The sequence below is a fragment of the Trachemys scripta genome, chromosome 2, assembly GCF_013100865.1.
Source record: "Trachemys scripta elegans isolate TJP31775 chromosome 2, CAS_Tse_1.0, whole genome shotgun sequence".
NCBI classification, from domain to species: domain Eukaryota; kingdom Metazoa; phylum Chordata; order Testudines; family Emydidae; genus Trachemys; species Trachemys scripta.
Genome location: NC_048299.1, coordinates 70398093 through 70425326, shown reverse-complemented (window position 1 = coordinate 70425326; position 27234 = coordinate 70398093). Strand labels below are relative to the sequence as shown.

General features: G+C 41.7%; 1 protein-coding gene across 1 annotated transcript in view; it reads right to left on the bottom strand.

The window, feature by feature from the left end:
* ZCWPW2 (zinc finger CW-type and PWWP domain containing 2) overlaps positions 1-21763 on the bottom strand; it is a 109670-nt gene extending 87907 nt beyond the window's left edge. Inside the window, exons 1-2 of the mRNA XM_034759384.1 lie at positions 21422-21763; positions 4076-4235 (exon numbers count right to left, since the gene is read on the bottom strand). Coding sequence (XP_034615275.1) covers positions 4076-4235; positions 21422-21708 — 447 coding nt within the window. The 5' untranslated portion in view covers positions 21709-21763. The remainder of the gene's footprint in view (positions 1-4075; positions 4236-21421) is intronic.
* Positions 21764-27234: the final 5471 nt, after the last annotated feature.

Here is a 27234-nt window from a genome sequence, read left to right as displayed (position 1 = left end):
CAGAATTTTCTCTAACACCTTGCACACTACAGATGTTAAACTAAACATGGGCCTGAGGTGCGGGTAAGGCTGTTGCCTCTGAGCCCCCTGGGGGGCGGGGCGACTGACAGTGGCCTCTGGGACCTGGGGTTCCAAGTGGGCAGAACGAGAAGCTCCCAATGGGACACCTTGGGCTTGACGGTATGCCCAAGGAGTCCAAAAGGACCATTGTGGGGGTCCCTGAACAGGATCCTGCCCCTCGTCGTGCCATTGGCTAGCTCTGTCCGCGTCTTGGTCATGGACGTGGCAGCCACTCTCCGCTTGGGATGACCTCGAGTTGGGGCGGGAAGGCCAAGGTGGAGCCGATCGGTCATGCTGGGTTGCACTGTCATGCGTTGTTGGCCCGCGCCGCAGAGATGGAAATCGGCACCGTGGTCTCGAGCGGTACTGCAACCTGGACTGGGACCAACGGTCGTATCGGTGCCAGGAGGCAGATCTGGACCTTGATAAAGATCTACGGGCGGAACGGCGCCAGGAACAACTCTGAGGAGACCTGCACCGGGATCGGTGCCAGGAGCTGGACTGGTACCAACCATACCGGGAAGGAGATCTTCTCAAGGCGGAGCGGCGCCGCGAGTACGACCGGCGCCGAGATGGTGATCAGTGCCGGGACTGCGAGTGGTGCCGTGGAGACCAGCGCCTGGATCAGGAACGTGACCTGGACTGGGACCAAGATCGGTGTCGACCCTTCTCGCTCTGTGATGGAGGGCGCATCATGGAGAGCTTCCCTATTGATGGGACAGCCCGCACCAGCGGTAGCAAAGGTTGTGATGGTCCCAACTCGGTGAGCACAATCAGGTCGCGAGCAGTGGAGAAAGTCTCCGGGGTGGAAGACAGGCCCAGCTCAACCACTGTGCGCACCGGGGGGCTTATGTGCACTGGACTCAATGTCGCTTGTGGCGCCGGAATCAACTGTGCTGGAGTTGGAGCCTTTGCTGGGCAGTCCGGCACGGGACGCTGCTCCAAGGGGGGCACAGGCGGTGCCGGCAACTGTACAGGAGCAGCAGGTTGCTTGTGCTGCTTCTTGGCTCCCGGAGACAGCGAGCGGTGCTGCACTGATAGTGGTGACGGAGATGTCCGGTGCTGGGAGTCTTTGCCGGTGCTGGGTCAATCCAGTGCCGGAGGCGCGCTTCGGACCGATGGCAACGGGTCTCGGCACGGGGCTGAGGACATCGGGCTAAGTGCCACTTCCTTGAGGAGCTGCTTCAAACGAAAGTCCCACTCCTTTTTTGTCCGAGGCTTGAATGCCTTACAAATGCAGCACTTATCTGATTGATGGGATTCCCCCAGGCACTTCAGACATGAGTCGTGGGAGTCTCCCGTAGGCATTGGCTTGAGGCAGGCCGAGCAGGGTTTGAAACCCGGAGACCTAGGCATGAGCCCGGGTACTGGGAAGGAGGGAAGGGGAGAAGCCCCTTATCTCCAATTACTATATACACTAACTACAAAAACTACTATTAACTTCAACTAGCTAACAACTACACTATAATAACTGTCTACAGGTATAAACGAGCAAAGAGCTTGGGAAGTGGAGATCAGCTATGACGCGCTCCACAGTTCCAACGACTGTCACGGGCGGTAAGAAGGAACTGAGGGGGCGCTGGGTCGGCAAGGGCATATATCCGGCACCATAAGGGCGCCACTCCAGGGGGCGCCTCAGCCAACCCACCGAGTGTTGCTAGGGTAAAAATCTTCCAACAATCGTGCACGCGGCACGCGCACACCTAATTAGAATCGATATGAGCAAGCACTCGAAGAACTCTCTGCTACAAGATGTGCCTTGGCCTAACGAGTTCAGGATAGCCACTATGAAGGAGATTTGTTGGTCTTGTACAAGTGTGGACATATCCCAATTTATCAGGAGGGATAGCTCAGTGGTTTGAGCATTGGTCTGCTAAACCCAGGGTTGTGAGTTCAATCCTTGAGGGGAGCCATTTGGGGATTTAGTTGGTCCTGCTTTGAGCAGGGGGTTGGACTAGATGACCTCCTGAGGTCCCTTCCAACCTTGATATTCTATGATCAAGAGACTTAAAAATTGAAACTGTATGTCCTTTATGTTGGACTTCTACATACAGGAATATCTTGATGCTTGAGATGGGTTGTGACCATTGTTAGGCCCTTGGTAAATACTGCTGATGTGGTAGAAAGGACAAAGGACAGCATCTTGATAATGGCTGTCCACACACACAAAAACAGAAGTATTTTCTGAAAGCCATTCTGATAACTATGTTAAAGTAGAAATCCTTTAAAATTGAGAGTCCTGCTCCAGTCTGGAGAGCATTGCATGGGAAGGGACTAAAGCCTTGCTGCCGGTGTCAATATGCTAGAGTTTAATTTTCTGAGTAAGCTGTTCAGTTTCCAGGGGACAAATGCAGTCTCTTTGTCTAGAGAAGTCTGAAAATAGAGAAGGTACACTCTGTGGTGCAAGGACACCACATGGCAAATGAGCTATTTGACAGTTTACTTAAGAGGAATATCTAATTTACAAAGTGGATAATCAAGATTCATTCTTAAATTACATACATGCAGAAGTGAGGCCTTTTTTTCCAGAGACGTGTAAAAAAAGAGGAGTTTTACAGTAAGCTTATGAAATGTTTAAAAGACAAGTCTAGATTTACTGACTCATCAAAAACTTACCTTTCTAAAGGCTAATTCCAGTTTGTTTTAAGGTCATTTCTTAATTTCTTTCAAAGTTTGAACTGATAAGTATGTATGTGTATTATATTAATTATTGACTATTTTAGTTCCAGCTAATTAAACATGACTTCTCACAAAGATTTGGAGAAAATGAGCCAAAACCAGTTAGAAGATATGACTAATTAGTTAAACAAAAGTAGGATGGTAGTTCTGAACCCATCATGTGTTATCCAATTCTGTAAAGGAGATAGATGTAATTTTATTATATGTCTTCCAGAAGAAAACATGTATCAATGAGGGTTGAAGAGACAGTGAACAATGGAAAAATGTTTCAAACCTACGGATAGTAAATAAAATACACTTCCTCTTCTTTAATTCAGATCAAGATATAGCCATTGTACATTCAGAACACCAAATTAAGGCAGTGGGCCAAATTCACTTCTGATTTACCCAGGTTTATGCTAGCATAAACAAGTCTGCAGGGCCACCACATATGAAGTACCAAGAGGAAGTTGCAGCTGCAATCTCATCTCTGCCAGGTGACCACAGACAATCAATACAACCTCCAAAATGGCATCTTTGCTTAAAGGGAAGCATGGCCAGGACAGATACGAAACATGTTGACAAGGCTATTATGATGACTTCTCTTGGCAACAGCAAGAGTATATTATTCCACTGGGCATTTTACATGTGGAAAAGCTGCAGGTTTGGAATAGCCTTGAGTGAGACAGTTTTATGGCAAATATTTGTGACTACATTTTTTTCTAGTTTACATTGACAGTAAATGCACATTGAGGTTTTTGTTTTCTAGGCTCGTTTTTAAAAATACAGCAAAACCAGAATAATTGGAAATAACTTAGAAACAGGTGGTTTTAAGTTTGTTAAATCAGTAATTACTATTGTGCTTTTGAGGTTGCCTGCAACTAAGTGTATAGTGCCAAAAAAAAAAAAAAATTGTAAGAAAAAAGTGGAATACTTTGTATGAAAGTTGTAAAACTGGTTACACTCCTTAATGTCTTTCTGCATGAGGCTATTACTATAAGTTTACATTCTCTGAAATATAAATTGCTATAGGGAACAGAAATGTGTTTTTAAATGCAACTGCATAGTCTTATCTTATCTGAATTTTACATCCATCAGAATCAAAAATAATTTTATTAGCTGACTTTCAAATTTCACATCCTTAATTTCTTAAAAGTGAACCCAAGATTCCAAACAGTTAACACAATGTTATTTGTAGCTATTATACCTAAACAAATATTCTATTATTGATTCAGATCATATAGCAATTTTCATTCACTTTAATAGTAAATATATGACGTAAATTATTTTAGAATATTTAACATGCATACACATAAAATGTCAGCATTATAAAATGTAAATATATTATTCTACCTACCTTAATTGAGCTAGGGTAACGGCTAATATATTTCACAGCAACCCAACCTCTGGAATGGGGATCACCTAAGAATTCTACATGATTGCTTTTAACATATCCATCCAAGTCATATGTCACATATTGTCCATTAAGAGGATCAGGACAAAGTATGCCAGGCCATCTTCAAAAAATAATTTGAGACACTTAGAAATGTATATTTTAAAACAACAAGCAATATCAATACCTCAGTTACCACCAAATATTTAAGTTTCTTCCTATCTGCAATACCTAAAGTGTCTAGCATATTTTAGTGCTCTATAAATAATAAATATAATAGTAACAATAGTTTTGTCACAAAGGTCAGAAAAACCCATACATGCCAATATCTGGTGATTCTAAAGACGGTTAATCAGGAAAACAGCAACAGAGAGTCCTGTGGCACCTTTAAGGCTAACAGATGTATTGGAGCATAAGCTTTCATGGGTGAATGCCCACTTTGTCAGATGCATGTAATGGAAATTTCCAGGGGCAGGTATAAACATGCAGGCAAGAATCAGTCTGGAGATAACGAGGTTAGTTCCATCAGGGAGGGTGAGGTCCTCTGCTAGCAGTTGAAGTGTGAACACCAAGGGAGGAGAAACTGCTTCTGTAGTTGGCTAGCCATTCACAGTCTTTGTTTAATCCTGATCTGATGGTGTCAAATTTGCAAATGAACTGAAGCTCAGCAGTTTCTCTTTGGAGTCTGGTCCTGAAGTTTTTTTGCTGTAAGATGGCTACCTTTACATCTGCTATTGTGTGGCCAGGGAGGTTGAAGTGTTCTCCTACAGGTTTTTGTATATTGCCATTCCTGATATCGGACTTGTGTCCATTTATCCTTTTACGTAGTGACCGTCCAGTTTGGCCAATGTACATAGCAGAGGGGCATTGCTGGCACATGCTGGCATATATAACATTGGTGGACGTGCAGGTGAATGAACCGGTGATGTTGTAGCTGATCTGGTTAGGTCCTGTGATGGTGTTGCTGGTGTAGATATGTGGGCAGAGTTGGCATCGAGGTTTGTTGCATGGATTGGTTCCTGAGTTAGAGTTGTTATGGTGCGGTGTGTGGTTGCTGGTGAGAATATGCTTAAGGTTGGCAGGTTGTCTGTGGGCAAGGACTGGCCTGCCTCCCAAGGCCTGTGAAAGAGAGGGATCATTGTCCAGGATGGGTTGTAGATCACTGATGATGCGTTGGAGAGGTTTAAGCTGAGGACTGTAGGTATACCAACACAACTCCACTGGCCATCACCTACAGTCCTCAGCTTAAACCTCTCCAATAGTAAATCTCCCTTCTTATCTGCCTGCAGTATCAGATTTCAAACTACAATTGTCCTGATGAATATTTGAATTTATTAGGTTCTTTCCCCATGCTATGGTTTTGAAAAAGCTTCTCATTAGCACTGAAAATCTACAGGCCATGTTACATTGATTCATTACACATGCGGAAGTCTCACTTTCTTTCATTCAGGTAGAGATGACCTGATATTTGTTCAGTGTGACCAAAAAAAAAAAAAAAAAAGTGGTACGGTACTTGTATTAAGAGACTGAGAAACACCCATCATAATAAGCACAGGAAACATGGCTCTGAACGAATTATTTTTTATTCATCCCATTATAACCTCTTTATGTATATACAATTAAAGAAAAAAAATGTTAAAAAGCAAAAAAAAAACAACAAAACTAAGAAATGGAAAGAACTCTTTCCTTTATCCACATTATGATGGACTACGAAGACCCCACCACAGAGTTGGCAGGAAGAGTGTTACTTCTACTTCAGGAAGGACAACCCGGAACCCAATATGTACTTCAGGAAGGACAACAGCTTCTTGCAACAGTGCAATCAGATCAAGAGAAAGGATTTTGACTTAGAGGCATGTGACTGGCTGTCAGGACTATATAAAGCAGTGCACTAGGCTCAGACTGGGGGAGGCCAGGGAAATAAGAAATGTATTGTGGGGCTCTCCAGAGAGACAGCTGAAGGACAGCTGCTGGCTGTATAGCATCAGCCAAGGGTCTGGAATAGTCTTAGAAGAAATACCTGCGAACAAGAGGAATATAGTGTGAGACATGGGAAACCCGGATGCTGACCCTAGTATTACTGTAACAAAAACAACAAGGAGTCTGGTGGCACCTTAAAGACTAACAGATTTATTTGGGCATACGCTTTCGTGAGTAAAAACCTCACTTACTGTGAAGCCCTGGGGGAAGAGCCAATTAAACTTGGGAAGCCCAATACAAGGGTGAACAGTTGAACAGATTTTGACAACTCATAATCAGACCCCAGAAGTATACATTTTTATTTAGAACTATCATTTTGTGATATATAGTTAACCCAGAGGCGGAAGGGTAAACTGAGGCACAGATACACTGTGCCAAGGAAGGGTATAATGACCCTCTTACAACACACAAACACTCATCCCACCCAAGTACTATCCCTCAAGCAAAAGCACAATGGCCAGAATCTGCCACTTTTACTCCTAATGAGTAATACACTGCAAAGTTTTACTGAAATCAACCAGACCACTTTCAGAGTGAGGTACTACTTCATATGGGTGAAGGTAACTGACTCAAGCCTTAAGTAAAGAGATACCCTTTACATTATGCACTGAATGTCAATGGACTTGGACTTCACTAGATCAACAGAGCAAGGAAATTCCAAAGCAAAAGACCCCTCCTGTGCAAACTGTGGTCACATTTAGGGGTTGTTAGTTAACAAACCTAAATGGATCTCAACTGTTGTGATAGTGCATAGATAAGTAGTCTCTGGGGTAGCCAGGACCCAAACAATATAAATATTTATAGATTTAAAAAAAATCAACTCAAGCACATCAATAACTTAAGTACAAAATGTTGCATATCAGAATCATTTAAAAATTAACTACAAAGGATTTTTGAAAAACTGAACTTTTGCTCTTTTTTGCTTCATGATGCATAAAAGTCTAAAAAGATTTTCCTATTTTTTTTAAACCTTAGAAATATCAGAAATGTCAATACTGGTCTTCTATGGCTTAGTGTAAAGAGTTGTTGGGGAAGGAGAGAGTCTCCAAAAAGTATATATGGTTGACATTCAATCTTTAAAAAAGGGTTCTATTCTCCAAAATATAAGTAATTGAAATGTTAAATGAGTAGTTAAAATGTTACATAGTCTAGGAACTTAAACTGCTCAGCTTTTTCTCTCTTGGCTTTTATGATGCTCGCACTTTACTATTTCTCCAAGATCCAAGTCTTCCAGGTCAGACAATACCTGAATTTCTAATAAAAAACCAAGCCAAATTTTAAAAAATTAAACAAATCAAAACTATACCTCACACCTTTTAAGCCTTTTTACACATCAAAAAAGCAATACAGCAAGATCCACATCACAAATGAAATATTTCAATCTCCTCACCAAAGAAAGAAAGACAGATACGCATACTTCTAGCTTCAGTGGCCACTTGGGAATCCAGCAATGCCAAGCATCAACAACAGCTTGACATTGTGAATCTCACTAATAAAAGGCACACACTCCACTCCAGAGAGGCAGCTGCTATCATCTTCCCCACTTTCTCTGGGTAGTTCCATCTATACAGCAGCATGTCATCTTATCCGGATTGATCTTTACTAAGACTATCAAGTGATTTAAGAAATTGCGATTAATCGCACAATTAAAGAAATTGCGATTAATCGCACAATTAATCACACTGCTAAATAATAGAATACCATTTATTTAAAGATTTTGGATATTTTCTACATTTTCAAATATATTGATTTCTGTGACAACACAGAAGAGTACGGTACTCACTTTATATTTATTTTTTATTACAAATATTTGTGCTGTAAAAAAAGTATTTTTAGATTCACCTTATACAAGTACTGTAATGCAATCTCTTTATCATGAAAGTTGAACTTACACATTTAGAATTATGTACAAAAAATAACTCAAAAACAAAACAATGTAAAACTTAGAGCCTGCAAGTTCACTCAGACCTACTTCTTGTTCAGCCAGTCACTCAGACAAATACGTTGTTTTTTTTGTTTTGTTTTGTTTTACATTTGGAGGGATAATGCTGCCCGCTTCTAGTTTACAATGTTACGTGAAAGTTAGAACAGGCATTCGCATGGCACTGTTGTAGCCGGCATCGCAAGATATTTACATGCCAGATGCGCTAAAGATTCATATGTTCCTTCATGCTTCAACTATCATTCCAGAGGATGTGTCTATGCTGATGATGGGTTCTGCTCAATAATGATCCAAGGCAGTATAGACCGACGCATGTTAACTTTCATCATCTGAGTCAGATGCCACCAGCAGAAGAATGATTTTCTTTTTTGATGGTTCAGGTTCTGTAGTTTCCGCATTGGAGAGTTGCTCTTTTAAAGAGTTCTGAAAGCATGCTCCACACCTCGTCCCTCTCAGATTTTGGAAGGCACTTCAGATTCTTAAACTTTGGGGTGAGTGCTATAGCTAGCTTTAGAAAGCTCATGTTGGTATCTTCTTTGCGTTTTGTTAAATCTGCAGTGAAAGTGTTTTTAAACTGAACAACATGTGCTGAGTCATCATCAGAGACTGCTATAACATGAAACATATGGCAGAATGGGGATAAAACAGAGGAGGTGACATACTAGTCTCCCCCCAAAGGGCTCAGTCAGAATTTAATTAACGCATTTTTTTTAAACGCGTGTCATCCGCATAGAAGCATGTCCTCTGGAATGGTGGCCGAAGCATGAAGGGACATATTTAGCATATCTGGCATGTAAATACCTTGCAATGCCAGCTACAAAAGTGCCATGCAAACGTCTGTTGTCATTTTCAGGTGACATTGTAAATAAGAAGCAGTCAGCATTATCTCCCGTAAATGTAAACAATCTTGTTTGTCTTAGCGATTGGCTGAACAAGAAGTAGGACTGAGCGGACTTGTAGGCTCTAAGTTTTACATTGTTTTGTTTTTGAGTGCAGTTATGTAACAAACAAAAAAATCTACATTTGTTAGTTGCACTTTCATGGTGAAGATTCCATTACGGTACTCATATGAGGTGAATTGAAAAATACTATTTATTTTTTTATCATTTTTACAGTGCAAATATTTATAATAAAAATAATATAAAATGAGCACTGTACACTTTGTATTCTGTGTTGTAATTGAAATAAATATATTTGAAAATGTAGAAAAACATCCAAAAATATTTAATCAATCTCAACTGGTATTCTATTATTTAACAGTGCAATTAAAACTGTGATTAATCACTATTAATTTTTTTGAGCTAACTGTGATTAATCGACAGCTCGAATCTCTACTTAACTCATTCTTGTGCAGGACTCTACCTGGCCAGACATCAAGAATATAAAGACAGAGCATTATACAGTTCCAATGAAAAGGAGACATAGTGCAGAGTCATCTACATAGAGATGGCACTGAAGTCCATATTGCTTCTCTCTCTGTATCCTTATATACACATTCAACAGGATGGACAGTAGAGCCCTAAGATTCCCTACACGAGAAAGCTTCTGGAGCAGATAAGCAACTGTTCAGCAGGCACTTCTGTTACATCTTCAAAAGGCAGGAATGGAGCCACTGAAGTGCAACTCCATCCACTCTCTTCCAGATCCACAGATGAGTCAGCTTTATCTCCTGATCAATGACCTGAAAGGCTGATCATGTCTAAAATACTCAAGGGGAACAACAAGCCTTTTACACTACTAGACTATCAGCCAATGAAAGCACCACAGTCTCCACACAATTCCTAGAACTAAAGACAAGTATTAAGGATCAACAGTCTTTTCAAATGGTATCTGAGTGGCTTTGCCACAACTTTTAAAAAGGAAGGTAGGAAACTGCCCACATCAAGAAATGGTTTCTTGAAAAGGGATGAATAAGCATTTCTTCAAGGAAATCCCAACCCTGACCCTCTCATAGGGAAGCATTATCAATCTTTGCCAGCAAAAGTTCCCAATGTCCCCACTTGCCTTTACCATGAGTTGCCTGAGGTTGCAGATTACAACTGTCCACATGCTTCCAAAACCACAGTGAGCAAAACATGTTGAAATTCAAATCAGATGTGACACTCCATTTGCTTCCATCTGGCAGGACTCTGATACTATGGAACAGAAAACTCCAATCCACACACACTGATTTTAACCAAAATCTATGTGAAAAGTCCTCAGAGCAAGATGTCAACTTTTTTTTTTCCAATTGTAGGAGCCCAGATTCACTACACAGAACAGTTTCATTGACTGGTGCAGCCTTGTTTATCTTAACTAAAAATGTAATAGAAATGTATGGAAATGTAAATAGAGAATAGATTATGGAGCCTACATTTAGGTTTGTCAATAGTGAGGCCTGCTAAACTGTGGGTGAAATAAAGTGAGATTTCAGAGGCAAGTTAGAGATGAATTGGTACATAATCCCAGGTCAGATAACATGTTTGGGCCTAACTGGTTTTAACAAGTTTTAGACAAAATGTGAATATTTTGGAAGAATGCTGTCTATATTGACAGATATTGGAATAGCATTTACACAGATGTTAATTATATTTAGTATTAAATAGCCAGTGAGGGAGAAGAAGGCATTTTAATTACGGTAGCAGAAATACAGATATGGTAAAAGGCAAGCTTAATGCTAATTAATTAAAGGGTGTTGTTATAACTGATTATAAAAAGGCCAGTATGCTAATTTTAGATTAGCGTGCTCATCAACCATCAAAATACCATTAGAGAAAGAGATTATACACCATTCTTCTCATCCAAGAACTGATCACCCTTGGATGCACCATTTAATCTTAGAATGTAAGTATAAAATGCAATATGTGGTTATACTGCAATGCTTGTTTGCTTTAACTAATTATTTTATTTTAAATAAAGTTTTTAATTTTATCACTTATGTCATTCACAGTCCTCCATTACATTAAATTTATCTGTAACTGTCCCAGAGACTCAAACCTAAGGAATTTAATTTAGTTATTGGTATTATTTATATTTAAAATACTAACTGAAAATGTTTAAATCAAAGATTACACTGGAAACATTTGGTAGAGAAGAAGAGAGTTTGGCCTTCATAGAGAAAGCTGTCAAGCTTTTCCCTTGCAGTAATCTTGTAGTAAGACTTCAACTTTTTAGAACAGGAACCTTTCAGCTCTTCCCCTCTATCTATTGCACAGTAACTTACACCAAAGTGACATACGAGAGGCATTTGGAAGCCCTAACAGTCAAAGGAAGTAGTATGATGTTTGGCTAGACTATCAACATGTTGGCCTACTACTGTGCCTAGGGTTGCCAAGTGTCTGATTTTCAATCAGAACGTCCAGTCAAAAAGGGAAACTGGCAGCTTCCAGCAGTCTCCGCCACTGGGGGGGGGGGAAGAGCAGCAGCTGCTGCTGGAGCGGGGAGGAACAGCTCTGCTTAGCAGCTGCTGCTCTTCTTGCCCCCCCAGCATGATGGAGAGAACTGAATGACTCCGGGACCAGGCTCCAAAGTAGGTACTGATTTTGTGTGTATGTGTGTGTGTGAACTTGTCTGCCCCTCTCCTGCCTTGCTGTGCCCCAATTTCCCCACCCCTGCACCTCGCTCCAGGGACCAACCCCACTCTGCTGTGCCCCGATTTCTCTACCCTGGCCCCTCACTCCAGGGATGGCCTCCCCACCCTAGGCCCTCGCTCCCAGGATGGGCCCTCCTACCCCACTGTGCTTCTGATTTCCCCAGCCCCTTGCTCCAGGGATGGCCCCCCCCCACGCCACTGTGCCCTGATTTCCCCACCCAGCTGTGCCCCGATTTCCCCACCCCATTCCCTCGCTCCAGTGACTGACCGCTGCCATGCCCCTATTGGAAAGTGGGCAGGCTCGGCATCAGCTCCTCCCAGCCCAGCTCTGCAGGCGGCAGGTGAGTCTTGGGGGATGGGGGAGCGGGGACATGGCTTCGGGAAAGGGGCAGGGCAAGGGTGTTCAGTTTTCAGGGATTAGAAAGTTGGCAACCCTATGTGCCTTAGAAATCTGACACCCAACCAAAAGTGAAAAAGGAAATGTGAAAGGAGAGCAAAAAATGCTAGCACAATACAGTAGCACTTCTTTTTCAAGAAATGGATTCTACAATGATTTGTATCCCAAAGAAGTCCCAGTAAGTTTTATATTTCCTGTCTTTCCTCCTTATATAGCTTCACCTCTCTTTCTTCTTTCCCTCTTACACTCTTTCCCCCTTTTGCTCTTCCTTTTCTAGTATCTGGCAGCAATTAACATGCTGTGTGCTTATATACACAAACACATATATTATACACACATAAAACTAAGCTGAAGTGTCCCCTGTAAATTGAAATAAAATTGAGATGAACATCTGAACACAAGCAAAATGACTGAGCTAGCTACTAGTGCTGTTAACAGTCCTGCCAAAGAACAGCCAAAAAAAGAACAAGATAGACATGCTTTTTAAAAAAAATGAATTCAAGCAGATTCCTGCTATGTGTTAAGGTAAAAACCTGGTGTTTGACATTCTTTATAAAGGGCCAAATTCTGCCCTTTATCTCACCCAAACAATCACATTGGGCAACATATTTGGCCCTTAGTATACAGGGAAGACAATCTCCCAACGCAGATACCTGAGCTGGGCATTATAGAACACTGTGAAGAAAATGAGGAGAAACTCTCCTTTCCTACCTTAATGCCCCCAAAATATATAGCAGGAGCAGAGTTGCTCCACAGATGTTATTTTAAAAGCAGAGTAGAAAAACCCTTTGATGCTGACAGTGCTGGAGACTGCATTAAACTCCAAGAAACTCCTCACTGAGATAGAGTTCAAGGAGGCCTTCCAAATGTATTAATGTTATGGCAGCAAAGTCAAGATAGAGAAAAATCTCTTGACGGTTGCTTTTACTCAACCTATCTCTGGACCCAAGAATCTACCACGGCCCAACTGAACAGCCCAAAGGTACAAGACTCTAGAAGGGGCCCACAACGTCATTGACAACAGGAAAAAAAAAAGCTACTCATCGTATGAGCAACAAGAAATAAAATCCTAATTGGAAAGAAAAGGACAAATAACAAAACTGATAAAGAAAGCTTTCAGGACACTCACTGCTCCTTTGGTGGTCGGAATGAAGCAAGGAGCAGTTCTGACTATGGTCCATTTTATAACTCCATGTCTGAGTGTGTAGAACGCAGAGGTGAAAATAAGCCGGTACGGTGTACCAGTAAGAAAGTGGCCGCCGGTATGGGCAGGTACATGGCCGACTGATGGGGCGAGGGCAAAAGGGGCAACTGCCCTGGGGCCCTTTAAATCGCCGCCGCAGCCCCAGCCCCAGGCCAGGCAGCACTGAAGGTCTGGTTGCAGGAGTCTGGACCCGGACCCACCCCTTCAGGGGGCCCAGAGCCGCCCCCTCCACCTTGCCCAGGACCCCGGCTGCCCTGTGTACCAGTAAGTCCTTTAAATTACTTTCACCCCTGGTAGAACAATAAAGACACACATATAACACCAACAAATAGTAGATGTTTCCAAGTTTTCTAAAGTGGGGATCCATATACACAATCCTCAAAAGACAAACTAACTAATTTTGCCTTATATAAATTTTTACCCCCATCTGTGTTTACTCACTTCTCCAGATCAGTAAGTAAATATATTAAACACTAGGTTTAGTACAGAACCTCACACGCCACTATTAAACTCTCTTCATATTGATAGCTCACTTTTTATTCCTATTGTTTGGTTTTTGTCTCTTAGCCAGTTTCTAATCCATGCTAGAACTTTACCTCTCAACCTGTGACTACTTAGGCCTGGTCTACACTATGACTCTAATTGGGATTTAGCAGCGTTAAATCTAATTGACCCTGCACCCATCCACACAACGAAGCCATTTATTTCGAAATAAAGGGCTCTTAAAAATCGATTTCTGTACTCCACCGCGACGAGCGGAGTAGCGCCAAAATCGATATTGTCATTTCAAATTAGGGTTAGTGTGGCCGCAATTCAATGGTATTGGCCTCCGGGAGCTATCCCACAGTGCACCATTGTGACCGCTCTGGACAGCAATCTGAACTCGGATGCACTGGCCAGGTAGACAGGAAAAGCCCCGCAAACATTTGAATTTTATTTCCTGTTGCCCAGCATGGAGAGCACAGGTGACCACAGATAGCTCATCAGTACAGGTAACCATGCAGGCCGATAATCGAAAAAGAGCACCAGCATGGACCGTACAGGAGGTACTGGATCTGATCGCTATATGGGGAGAGGATTCAGTGCTAGCAGAACTTCGTTCGAAAAGACGAAATGCCAAAACTTTTGAAAAAATTTCCAAAGGCATGATGGAGAGAGACCACAATAGGGACTCAGATCAGTGCCACGTGAAAGTCAAGGAGCTCAGACAAGCCTAACAAAGGAGGCAAACGGTCGCTCCGGGTCAGAGCCGCAGACATGCCGCTTCTATGCCAAGCTGCATGAAGTTCTAGGCGGGGCCGCCACCACTACCCCACCTCTGACCGTGGATTCCGAGGCAGGGGTAATCTCATCAGCTACACCTGAGGATTCTGCGGACGGGGAGGAGGAGGAGCTGGAGCTTGCGGAGAGCACACAGCACTCCGTTCTCCCCAACAGCCAGGATCTTTTCCTCAGCCTGACTGAAGTACCCTCCCAAGCCAGTACCCAAGACCATGACCCCATGGAAGGGACCTCAAGTGAGTTTACCTTTTAAAATATAAGACATGGTTTAAAAGCAAGCGTTTTTTAATGATTACTTTGCCCTGAGGACTTGGGATGCATTCGCGGCCAGTACAGCTACTGGAAAAGTCTGTTAACGTGTCTGGGGATGGAGCGGAAATCCTCCAGGGACATCTCCATGAAGCTCTCCTGGAGGTACTCCAAAAGCCTTGCCAGAAGGTTTCTGGGCAGTGCAGCTTTATTCCGTCCTCCATGGTAGGACACTTGACCACGCCATGCTTGCAGCAAGTAATCTGGTATCATTGCATGACAAAGCCTGGCAGCATATGGTCCCGGTGTTTGCTGGCATTCAAGCAACATCCGTTCTTTATCTTTCTGTGTAATCCTCAGGAGAGTGATATCGCTCATGGTAACCTGGTTGAAATACGGGAATTTAATTAAGGGGACAGAGGTGGCCCTTCCTACTGGGCTGTTTGCCTGTGGCTGAAAAGAAATCCTTCCCTGCAGTTAGCCAAGTGAGGGTGGGGGGAATTGGAGCTGAGCTTTTCACGTGTGGCTAGCAGTGATCTTTCCTGATACCAGCCACGCGGTGGGGGGAGGGATAAAGCGATCATCCCAGAGATTTGGATGGGGGGGTGGTTAGTTTGTTTTCTGCTGCTGAAGGTTAACAGGAAAACCGCAGCACTCAACGAGCATTGCTTTGTATGTGGGAAAGGAGGGCGCAGAAGCCGAAAGACAATGGCTTACCATGGCCGCATGCAAGCCGAATTCTGTTGCCCGGTCCTGCGTCTATGATCTCTAGCAGCAAAGCCACAGGCACTCAATATTAAGAGGCAAAATGCGACCTTGCACAGAAATCACATGTGCTATGTAATGTGAATAGTGTTGGTCACCGTGAAAGAGTATAAGCATTGTTCTGCAAAAAATTCTCTCCTTTTTTCCCTCCCTACAGCAGCTGCAAATTTTTCAAGCCTCCCTCCTCCATCCCGAAGGCTATCTCAGATAAGGCATCGGAAAAGGAAGACGCGAGACGAGATGTTCGTGGAAATCATGGAATCCACCCGCAGTGAAAGAGCTCATCTGAATGAGTGGAAGGACACGGTTTCAAAGTATAGGAAAGAAGCCAGTGAACATGAGGACAGGAGGGACCAACGTGAGGACATGAGGGATACTCGAGATGAGAGATGGCGGCAGGAAGATCAGAGGAGGCAGCTGGGGCTGCTGCGTGAGCAAACAGACATGTTCCGGCGTCTGGTGGAGCTTCAGGAACGGCAGCAGGATAACAGAGTGCCGCTACACCCCTGTATAACCCCCTTCCCCCATTCCATAGCCTCCTCACCCAGACGTGTAAGAATGCAGGGGGGGGGAGGCTCCGTACACCCTCCCATTACACCTCAGTGGACAACCCAAGCAAAAGTCTGTCATTTTTTTAACCTTTTTTTAGTGGCCTTTTCCTTCCCGCCGATCCTCCTCCCAAACCCCACCCGGGTTCTCTCCCTCTTTTTATAATCAATTAATAAAGAATAAATGATTTTTAAATGATAGTGAGTTTATTTCCTTTGAAAGCAAGCTGGGGGAAGAGGGAGGGTGGGTTCCTTACAGAGAATGAGTCAATAAAGGGGGTGGGTTTTCATGAAGGAGAAACAAACAGATATTTCACACTGTAGCCTGGCCAGTCATGAAACTGGTTTTCAAAGCTTCTCTGATGCGCAGCGCTTCCTGGTGTGCTCTTCTAATCGCCCTGGTGTCTGGCTGCACGTAATCAGCAGCCAGGCTATTTGCCCCAGCCTCCCACTCCGCCATAAAGGTCTCCCCCTTACTTTCACAGAGATTGTGGAGCACATAGCAAGCAGCAATAACAATGGGGATATTGGTTTGGCTGAGGTCTGAGCGAGTCAGTAATGATCACCAGCAACCTTTTAAATGGCCAAATGCACATTCTACCACCATTCTGCACTTGCTCAGCCTGTAGTTGAACAGCTCCTGACTCCTATCCAGGCTGCCTGTGTATGGCTTCATGAGCCATGGCATTAAGGGGTAGGCTAGGTCCCCAAGAATAACTATAGGCATTTCAACATCCCCAACGGTCATTTTCTGGTCTGGGAAGTAAGTCCCTTGCTGCAGCCGTTTAAACAGAGTAGTATTCCTGAAGACACGAGCGTCATGAACCCTTCCCGGCCAGCCCACGTTGATGCTGGTGAAACGTCCCTTGTGATCCACAAGTACTTGCAGCACCATTGAAAAGTACCCCTTGCGGTTTATGTACTGGGTACCCTGGTGCTCCGGTGCCAAGATAGGGATATGGGTTCCATCTATCACCCCACCACAGTTAGGGAATCCCATTGCAGCAAAGCCATCCACTATGACCTGCCCATTTCCCAGAGTCACTACCTTTCGTAGCAGCAGCTCAGTGATTGCTTTGGCTGCTTGCATCACAGCAGCCCCCACAGTAGATTTGCCCACTCCAAATTGATTCCCGACTGACCAGTAGCTGTCTGGCGTTGCAAGCTTCCACAGGGCTATCGCCACTCGCTTCTCAACTGTGAGGGCTGCTCTCATCTTGGTATTCTGGCGCTTCAGGGCAGGGAAAAGCAAGTTCCATGAAAGTGCCCTTACACATGCCAAAGTTTCACAGCCACTGGGAATCATCCCACACCTGCAACACTATGCGGTCCCACCAGTCTGTGCTTGTTTCCCAGGCCCAGAATCGGCGTTCCACGGATAGAACCTGCCCCATTAACAACATGATCTCCAAAGCACCGGGGCCCACGGTTTGAGAGAATTCTGTGTCCATGTCCATGTCCTCATCACTCTTGTCGCTGTGCTGCCGTCGCCGCCTTCTCCTCTCCTCGTTTTTCTGGTCCTGGCTCAGCATAAACTGCACGAGAATGTGTGAGGTGTTTACAATGTTCATGACTGCTGTCTTGAGCTGAGCGGGCTCCATGCTTGCCGTGGTATGGAGTCTGCAGTATTCACCCAGGAAAAAAAGGCGTGAAATGGTTGTCTCCCGTTGCTTTCATGGAGGGAGGGTTGAGGCTGTACCCAGAACCATCTGCGACAATGTTTTTTGCCCCATCAGGCACTGGGATCTCAACTCAGAATTCCAATGGGTGGGGGAGACTGCGGGAACTATGGGATAGCTATGGGATAACTACCCACAGTGCAACACTCCGGAAATCGACGCTAGCCCCAGTACATGGATGCACACCGCCAAATTAATGTGCTTAGTGTGGCTGCATACATTCGACTTTATACAATCTGTTTCCAAAATTCGAATTATATAAATTCGGATTAATCCCATAGTGTAGACATACCCTTAGTGTCCTTAGTAACCTATTAAGATAGTTCTTTGCCACTTCTTGCAGTTTTAAATACTCAGAAGAGAAATAGTCATCTAAGTCATCTTCTTTCTCTGAAAGGTCTTACATCTCACAAGGATTCTCCTTGCACACGTAGACCACACCCATCACACATCCTTGGTAAAGTAATAAACACTTCAATTGAAGCAACAGCAGCTTTGACAATCTTGTGTGGGGACAGAAAACCTGGACACTTTTGTTAAAAGTCACTTTTAGAAAGGGTGTTCATTCAGACAGTGGACTGGCAGTCAGAACCACTACCTTGGGGGCCTGAAGGGGCCTTTGTGATTATCACAGTTTATGTAACTCCAATGTCTTATGGTCTAACACCTCATTTTTGTGTGTGGTTTTTTTTTTTTAAAGTCATGGTCATTTTGGGGGTTCTGTTCTTGGACTACAGTAACTTTGATGCACTTTCTATAAACTTGCTGCAAAAGCTAGCTAATGTGGCAATCTACCAGGGTGGATTTGATTTAGATCAAATGTGATTTAAATCACTAGTCAGGAAGACTTGATTTAATCATGGATTTCTACATAAAAGTGCATTCTTGTTGGTTGTTAGAACCTTAATACATATTCTTCACAACTCAGAGACAGATGAGATAGATGAGACCCAAACTGGGTCTCTTTTATGGCCTGCTGCCATTATAGGTTTTCCCTTCTAGTGAGAGAATGGTATGGTAGATCTCAAATCAATGAAGGCTACACTCAGAAAGACCTCAAAACTTCTGCTCAAACAGTTTCACTTTTGTTTCTACTGCCTGTCCCACCCGTCTCACATTTATCTCCAGACTTCTTCTCTTTGTCCAGATCTATTCCGCCCCCAACAATCTTCTATTCATTGAACTTTTTGAAACGTTGCACTTTTAAAGAGAGGTAAGGGACTGATTCTGTGTACACAAATTTGCAGAGGGACAATAGGGTTGAGGTCTGTTATTTCTCACCTCTCTATTTTTTATTTAAAAACATTTTTGCTGTTAAGAAGCATGTTATCACTGGAGCCACAAATCCATATTTGAGAACTGCAAAACTAAGCATCTCTGATGGTGTCTTCTAGACTTAGCACTGAGTCCCATTGGGTAGATAGAAAGATTGACCTAAATAATCTATACAGAAGCCACTGGAACCTCATAAGATTGGGTCCCTTATTCATGAACTATTGGAACTCATTTACAAAAACCTTTCTTAAACATTATATGAATATATTGTCTCATACTATAGAATTAGAATATATAATCATAAGAACATGAGAATGGCCACGCTGGGTCAGACAAAAGGTCCATCCAGCCCAGTATCCTGTCTACCAACAGTGGCCAATACCAGGTGCCCCAGAGGGAGTGAACCTAACAGGTAATGATCAAGTGAGCTCTCTCCTGCCATCCATCTCCACCCTCTGACAAACAGAGGCTAGGGACACCATTCCTTAACCATCCTGGCTAATAGCCATTAATGGAATTAACCTCCATGAATTTATCTAGTTCTCTTTTAAACCCTGTTATAGTCCTAGCCTTCACAACCTCCTCAGGCAGGGAGTTCCACAAGTTGACTGTGGGCTGTGTGAAGAAGAGCTTCCTTTTATTTTTTTAAACCTGCTGCCCATTAATTTGGTGGCCCCTCGTTCTTATATTATGGGAACAAGTAAATAACTTTTCCTTATTCACTTTCTCCACACCACTCATGATTTTATATACCTCTATCATATCCCTCCTTAGTCTCCTTTTTTCCAAGCTGAAAAGTCCTAGCCTCTTTAATCATTCCTCATATGGGACCCGTTCCAAGCCCCTAATCATTTTAGTTGCCCTTTTCTGAACTTTTTCTAATGCCAGTATATTTTTTTTGAGATGAGACCACAGTATTCAAGATGTGGGCGTACCATGGATTTATATAAGGGCAATACGATATTCTCCATCCCTTCTTTAATGATTCCTAATATCCTGTTTGCTTTTTTGACTGCCGCTGCACACTGCGTGGATGTCTTCAGAGAATTATCCATGATGACTCCAAGATCTCTTTCCTGATTAGTTGTAGCTAAATTAGCCCCCATCATATTGTATGTAAATTGGGGTTATTTTTTCCCCATGTGCATTACTTTATATTTATCCACATTAAATTTCATTTCTCATTTTGTTGCCCCATCACTTAGTTTTGTGAGATCTTTCTGAAGTTCACAGTCTGCTTTGGTCTTAACTATCTTGAGCAGTTTAGTATCCTCTGCAAACTTTGCCACCTCACTGTTTACCCCTTTCTCCAGATCATCCCTATTCCATGATGAAATAGTTTTAATTAGGCTACATTATAGCTCAAAGATATCTTTAGACTGGTTTTTTCCTCAAAAAGCATTTTATAAAAAAAATCCGATTTTATTGATTTTTTTTTTAAATCATTGATTTTTATCCACCCTGCAATCTACTCTCCCTACATTATCTACACTTTCTAGGCTTAGCTACTTCTGATTTTTTTTCTTCTCATCAAATACAAAGGCAAGGAGTGGCAACTGCTGCTACTTATTGTGAAAGAGAAAATCTGGATAAAGCAGTAACAAAACAGAACAATATATATTGGAACTGCTGCTTGTTTATTGAGAAAACGGTAGGGGTGAATCATTACTTCCAATCTGTGAGCTGTAATACTGATTCCATTTTTATTGATACTAAAACTGTTAACTGTAATACATTTTTAGCAAAAAAAGTAACTTTAAAAATTGATAACGTCAAAAACTGGCAAATAATAATGATAATGAACAGTGTATTTTTATTCCAAGAACAGACTGTGCAAAAATGGCACATCTGTTTTTTGGGGGAGGGAGGGGGGTATTTTGAGATACTAGTTACTTTAGGTAAAAAGAAAAGGTTTTACTAAATTGTATTCTTACTCCTGTTAGCCATACAAAGCCAACACAGCTAAGAGAGAGAGTAAGCTATAGTCTCCTTGTCCATCATTTACAATATTGTTTACTAAATGCTAATCAGCTACATTTTTGCAAACCTACTGAATGCAATGGGGTTACACAGGTGCCACTGAGTGCATAATTTGAAAACTATAGAACTGAACAGATGTAAATGAGGACCTCTTTTTTCCCCCATAGCTGCTTTGATTATGCATAAAAAAGGAAAGAACCCAGATTGCTTCTCAAAATCCAAGTAGTGTTTGTAGGGCTCACAATTAGGGGGTAAAAAAATCATCTTACCTATAAACTGAGAACATTAGATCCGAAAGTCACTAAAAAAACCATAAATATTACATTTCTATCCCATTTTTACTTTTCAAAGGAGAACTGAACTCAAATTAAGTGCACATTACAAAATGAACAGATGTCTTACTTTTATACAGTTAAGGTTGTAACAATTTTAACCTTACCTTGGCCAGTTGCGCATTTTCACTAAAACTAGACTTCCTATAGGAAGTTCTGAGTAGACATATTTAAATCCATTTTTATTAAACTCAGACTCTTCAGGAAAATATTCTTCAGAAACAGAACAATTATTAAACCATGGGTCAGTATTCATATAACAGTACCACGGCTCACTGTGATCAACTTGTGCAGCATCATCACTTGATAGCAGTCTCCATTTCAAACAACTGCCAATCTCACATTGAACCCACACTTTGTCTAGATAAAAATGGTTTTCATTTATAGTATCCATAGCAAAACCTCCAAGATTTTTCCAGTCTTCGAAGGATCAATTTTTGTAATTTTATTTATTCTGAAATGTAAAAGAAAAAAATTATACAGATGAGTACAAAACAAGCTAAATTAACAATTCATATAAAGAAAAGTAAACTTTTTCCAGAGTTGTCCTTTTCCCATTCAAGGAAAGGAAACATCCTGAACAAACAGCATTCTGTCTCCATCTACCAGTAAACAAAGAGGCCAAAAAGACACAGCTAACCCCACCTGCTTCCTTCTCCATTGATAAACCTCAAAGGCTTAAGATAAGGAAGAAAGGATAAAGACAAGGAAATAATATGGAGAAAAAGAGGATGACCAAACCAAATACATTTCTCTCTTATTGTACATCTCCTCTTCACCATCCTGCAAAGGAAACATTCTGAAGTAAAAACATATATAACAAGAATAATAAAACATGACAGTGGGTTTTCTTAAAAAGACAGGTTGAAATATGCTTTTGCCTCTGAAAGCACATCCAGTCTGTAAGATAACTTAGTAATTATTAAGATACATGAATGAACACCTCATTTACTAACCATATGCAGCATACACTTTTTATGGTTTCTTTTTCATCTTTCATTGAAAGAAAAAGAAAAAACAAAAACTTTTTAGTACAGAATTATTATGATGCCCTGACCTACGGACCAGAGGCCAGTCCAGAAACAGAGTGTAGAACTGGAAATGGTTGGTTCCTAGTGTGAAGCACAAGACCAATCTCAGTCATATTGTGTATTATCAGAAGACCTTTGGAGCACATCAGTGCTCACAAAAAACAAATACTGAAAATCTCAAATCAAAATCAGGTCCTCCAGTTACATTTGTTCAGCACCTGCAGATTGATGATGAGTCTGAAGATCCCATCCTCTTATCAGGAAGTAGTAGGAACAGAAAATTTTTATTCTGCTCTAGTCAGTAGAAAAGAAAGATGATTTTCTTGGCTTGAGATACCCTGCTCCAAAGCTAGGCACTAAACAGGGGGGGGGAGGGATAGCTCAGTGGTTTGAGCATTGGCCTGCTAAACCCAGGGTTGTGAGTTCAATCCTTGAGGGGGCCACTTAGGGAACTGGGGCAAAATCAGTACTTGGTCCTGCTAGCAAAGGCAGGGGGCTGGACATGATGACCTTTCAAGGTCCCTTCCAGTTCTAGGAGATGGGATATCTCCATTTATTTATTTATAAACAGAATCAGAGGAGCCAGTATGTGTCTTCGGAACTGGAATAAGCCTAAAGCCAAAAGCCTCTCAATATCACTTTAATTATCCAGATGTCCAATAAGTAAGGCCCCTTGTTTTCAGTTTTTACTGAAAACCCCTCAGGTTTTACAAAAGGTATTATTCAGTTTTTATTGATTGTCACCTGAATTTTAGACCATTCAAGTTCATGAAAATCCTGATTATGTTAAGAAAATCCAATACATTCATTAGGTGGTTGTGCTTATGTTAATAATAAATTAGTTTAAGTGTAAATTTAAAGGCTGTCAGTCAAAGTAAGGCAACAGAGGAAAAGATATAGACACACGTGTGCACATATGTATAGCTATTGTTAATAAACAGTTCCAGAAATAAACCATAACATTAAACTTTTATTTTCAATATTCTTACTTTTCTCTATTTGTTGCTCTTTTCTGTCCTCTTGTGCCCAAATATTAATCCCAATATTTACCCAAAACACCGTGAAGCTAATTTTTACACTGATTTTCACCTATTTAATTTTTGGAAGAAACACTGACAAATTCCCAGGACACTGTAAACAAAATAGAAACCAAAAACAAGAGGGTCACGTTGATGAGAAATGCATTAATGTTGACTCTATTCCTTGAGCTACAAAGGTAGGAGCCCACAGGCCCAGGCCTGGAATTCTTCAATAAAACTGTTTGACTAGAAGATAGTTGGAAGGTTTTTGACAGAACTTGTCCTACTTTTCAAGTGAAATGAGCCAGAAAAAAAGCAAGTTCCTCACACCTCATTCCATTTCTTCTTTTTCCTTTTGGAGAAGGCAGACAACATCTCTTCTCTTGCTAGCTTGCAAGAGCATCAAAAACTACAGACTGGAGAACAAGGCGGCAACACCATGATGCTGACAGTTTCTTGGTCACCTTTCAAAGATCTCTACAAAGAACTGGAAGCTTTAAAGAGCAAGACTATTAGTTTCAACTTAGCTGTTGTTCAGTAGTCTTACTTAGACTGTATAGTCCTAAACTAGCTCAGAGAAGGCTAAGGTTCATGATTTGACTTTGATACACCCTTATGACTCTGATTAGCATGGGAGACAAGCTTGAATATTATAGCTGTGATTCCCTAGGCATTCCATAATAACACATTTGATCTTCCATCCATTTCACTGGCTAAGGTTGAACACTGAGTAACAAGCCACGATGCAAACCTTCTACTTCATTAATTCAAGTGTGTAGGAAAACTACAAATTTTACAAATGCAACTTTATTTTTTTGAATGATGAAAGAATTAACATGGTTATAACGAAAATGTCCTCAGCTTACAAAGTTTTGATTTTGTTAAACCAAAAAAGAAAACTTAAGTGGAGGAAAAAGCACTGTTACAGCTAGTTATGGATGAACTGTTGTGATATTATTTAAACCTTAAATTACTCTCTTCTCAGATAGGCAAAGATCCTCGTGCACATAATGTCAGGTCAGTGTAGTTGTCAAAGTTTTTGCCTCTTTTCTGATGGCAAGAGGCTGCAGAGACACTATCAAATAACAGGCAAAGACCAAATCCAGGACAATCAGGATATATTGTTAAAACTCAAGAAACACCAACCAGGGTTATTATTTTTTTTGTCTTTATCAATTTCCTTAGGATGAGGGGCCCCTCCTGAGACTAATGTCCTTCCTTTTAACTGGAAGAGGCTTTGGGGCTGACAGGATAGGCCTTCAAAAAGTTAATCTCTAAGAACGTGGAACACTGAGAACATAAAGCCCAGCTACAACACAATACATCTAGCTTCTTTTCTGTGCCCTTCTCTACCTGTCTCAGAAAATGAGGAAAAACAAAGCAAAATCTGGAAGGATGCTGCTCTTACTAGAAGTGCAATGACCTATCTTCAGAGCCCTGACTAAGCCAAGTAAATGGAGAAAAAAAAAAAAAAAAAGAGGAAGGCTGATTTTAACAGCTACCCAGGTCCAGCTAGGGAGATGGTGGCTTCCCTACTTTCCTGTCTATGCTTTCTGGGGTGGTGGGCCTTATCCTCCTTGTGAGATCTAGCACTAGCCATGTGCCTCTCTTGATATTTATTATTGGGGAACCAACGGACTTCTCTGCTCCCTGAAGGGGAAGCTGTTTAAGCTGCAGGAGCAGGCACACATGGCCTGCTAAAGTTCATAACATGCCTACTCCATATAAGGAACATCTTATAAGTCCCCTCTTCTGAGGACCCACCAGTACCTTGAATCAACTGAGAAGCTAACTCAAGAATTTGATCACTGCAAAGTAAACGAGAATGGTTAGTGAGGATTGCTCTCTGAGGAGTCAAAGTCATCAAAAATCTTGTATCACCTAACTGGAGACTGCTGATTAAGAAAGGGAGAAACAGGCCAGTTGGAGCAGCCTGGGCAGAAAAAGGGATGTCATTTGCTGAGTAGCCCCAAGTCGATTAGCTATCATAGAACCAAGAGGAAACTTATGGAAAGAAGCAGAACAGTGCCTCCCAAAAATCTGAAGTTCTCCTTCCACTTAGCCATCCCTAAGACTTCACCTACATTTTGTGACAAAGGAAGAACTCAGTAGGAGATACAAAGTGGGAACAGCCTAAATTTGGGCAAGTACATTTTGAGCCCTGTGGCTGAAAAGTGAGCTAAATTTCAAAGTCTAAGTACTTAGATAAGTGAAAGAAGAGCAGCTTCAGACCTCTTGTTCTACACAGCGGCGGCTCCAGGCACCAGTGCTCCAAGCGGGGCACCCTGCTGGTCCTTGCGAGGGCGGCAGTCAGGTAGTCTTTGGCAGCACGCCTGCGGGAGGTCTGCCGGTCCCACGGATTCAGTGGCAGGTACACCGAATCTGCGGGACCGGCGGACCTCCCGCAGGCATGCCGCCGAAGGCAACCTGCCTGCCATGCTTGGGCCGGCAAAAAAGCTAGAGCCGCCCCTGGTTCTACATTTGGCTTGCTAAATAGGTAGATTTGGACATTAATTGATTTAGAGCATTAGACCTAAGTAAAGACAATGCTGCTGGTTCAGGATTTATCAGATTCTAGGAATTCAATTATCAGGTTAAAGAAGGGCTGTGTATGTGTGTGTGTTATTAGAAAGTAATATGCTGCTGAAAAGAAGCAAGAGCAGCCACAAAAAATGCTAAAAGGTTCAGAGTGCATGACCTAAAAAGACAGATAAAGGGAAAAAAATTATAGAAAAAATGACAACAGTTGATATAATTATCTATAAACACAAGACAGACATCATAAAGGAAAGAAAATAATTACTTAAGTAAATAAGGGTATTGTTATAAAACAAATGTAATTAGACAGCAGAAAAAAATTCTGACAGTGAGGTCAGTCAAACAATAGAATAATTTGCCAAAGGAGGCTGTTAGACTTTTCTGCGTCACCTCTATTTTAAGATTTCCTTAAAGAAATTCTAGTAATTGAAAAGAGATGGCCATATACGTCTTTAACTTAGACGTATTATTTGCCTACAAAATGGAGCCAAAGCTAACTACCATCTTGCGAGGGGTAATGTTAGTTTATCTAATTTGTGATTCATATTACTTACACAGAACACACACCCAAAACTCTGACGGATGTATGACATGTTTCTGCCTGCAACAGCTCGCTTATGATCTAACTGGTTAAAGACAAAGGAATGCAGGAAAATACACACATTCTTTTTAAAAAATTAAATCCTTACAAGTACTAAATTATTGTATTGAACCAAAATTTAAATGCTTATCTCCCTTCTCATCCCACTTTTGCCTTACACAGAAAAAATGATGGACATAAAGAGAAAGAAGGAAAATTGAGGCCAGACAAAGCAGAATGTTAAGTAAGGGAACACACTTGACAACTCACATTGACTTCAATGGTGTAGAATCAGATCTTAATTGCTGCTAAAATCTTTGTAATCCAAAAGCCACTCCCCTAAGTGCAATAATAATAAGCATGAACACTAATTACAGGGTGGAACTACTGTAATGCCTTATGAACCCTGTGTGTTTTGTTGTCTAGGTCTAATTTATTTTTCAGAGTACTATTTCCTCCAAAAAGACTGAACTTTCTTTAGCACAAGGTTTACTGCTGGATTAATTTGGTGGAGAAGCCCACACATTACATGCTTATCTGCTAGTACCATAAAAACTTACGAAAATTTAACTTGCAAGAATCTTTCCAGATCATTGCCTGTAAAAACTGTCACACTTGTAAAATTCCATTAAATCAATTTGGATTTCAATGATATTCTTATTCTGTATCTCTCTAATTAATAAATTAGATATCTCTTTGTGTAAAAGTAGAATTCTTCACTCCTTTGTATTACTGTGGTGTTGCATAAAGAC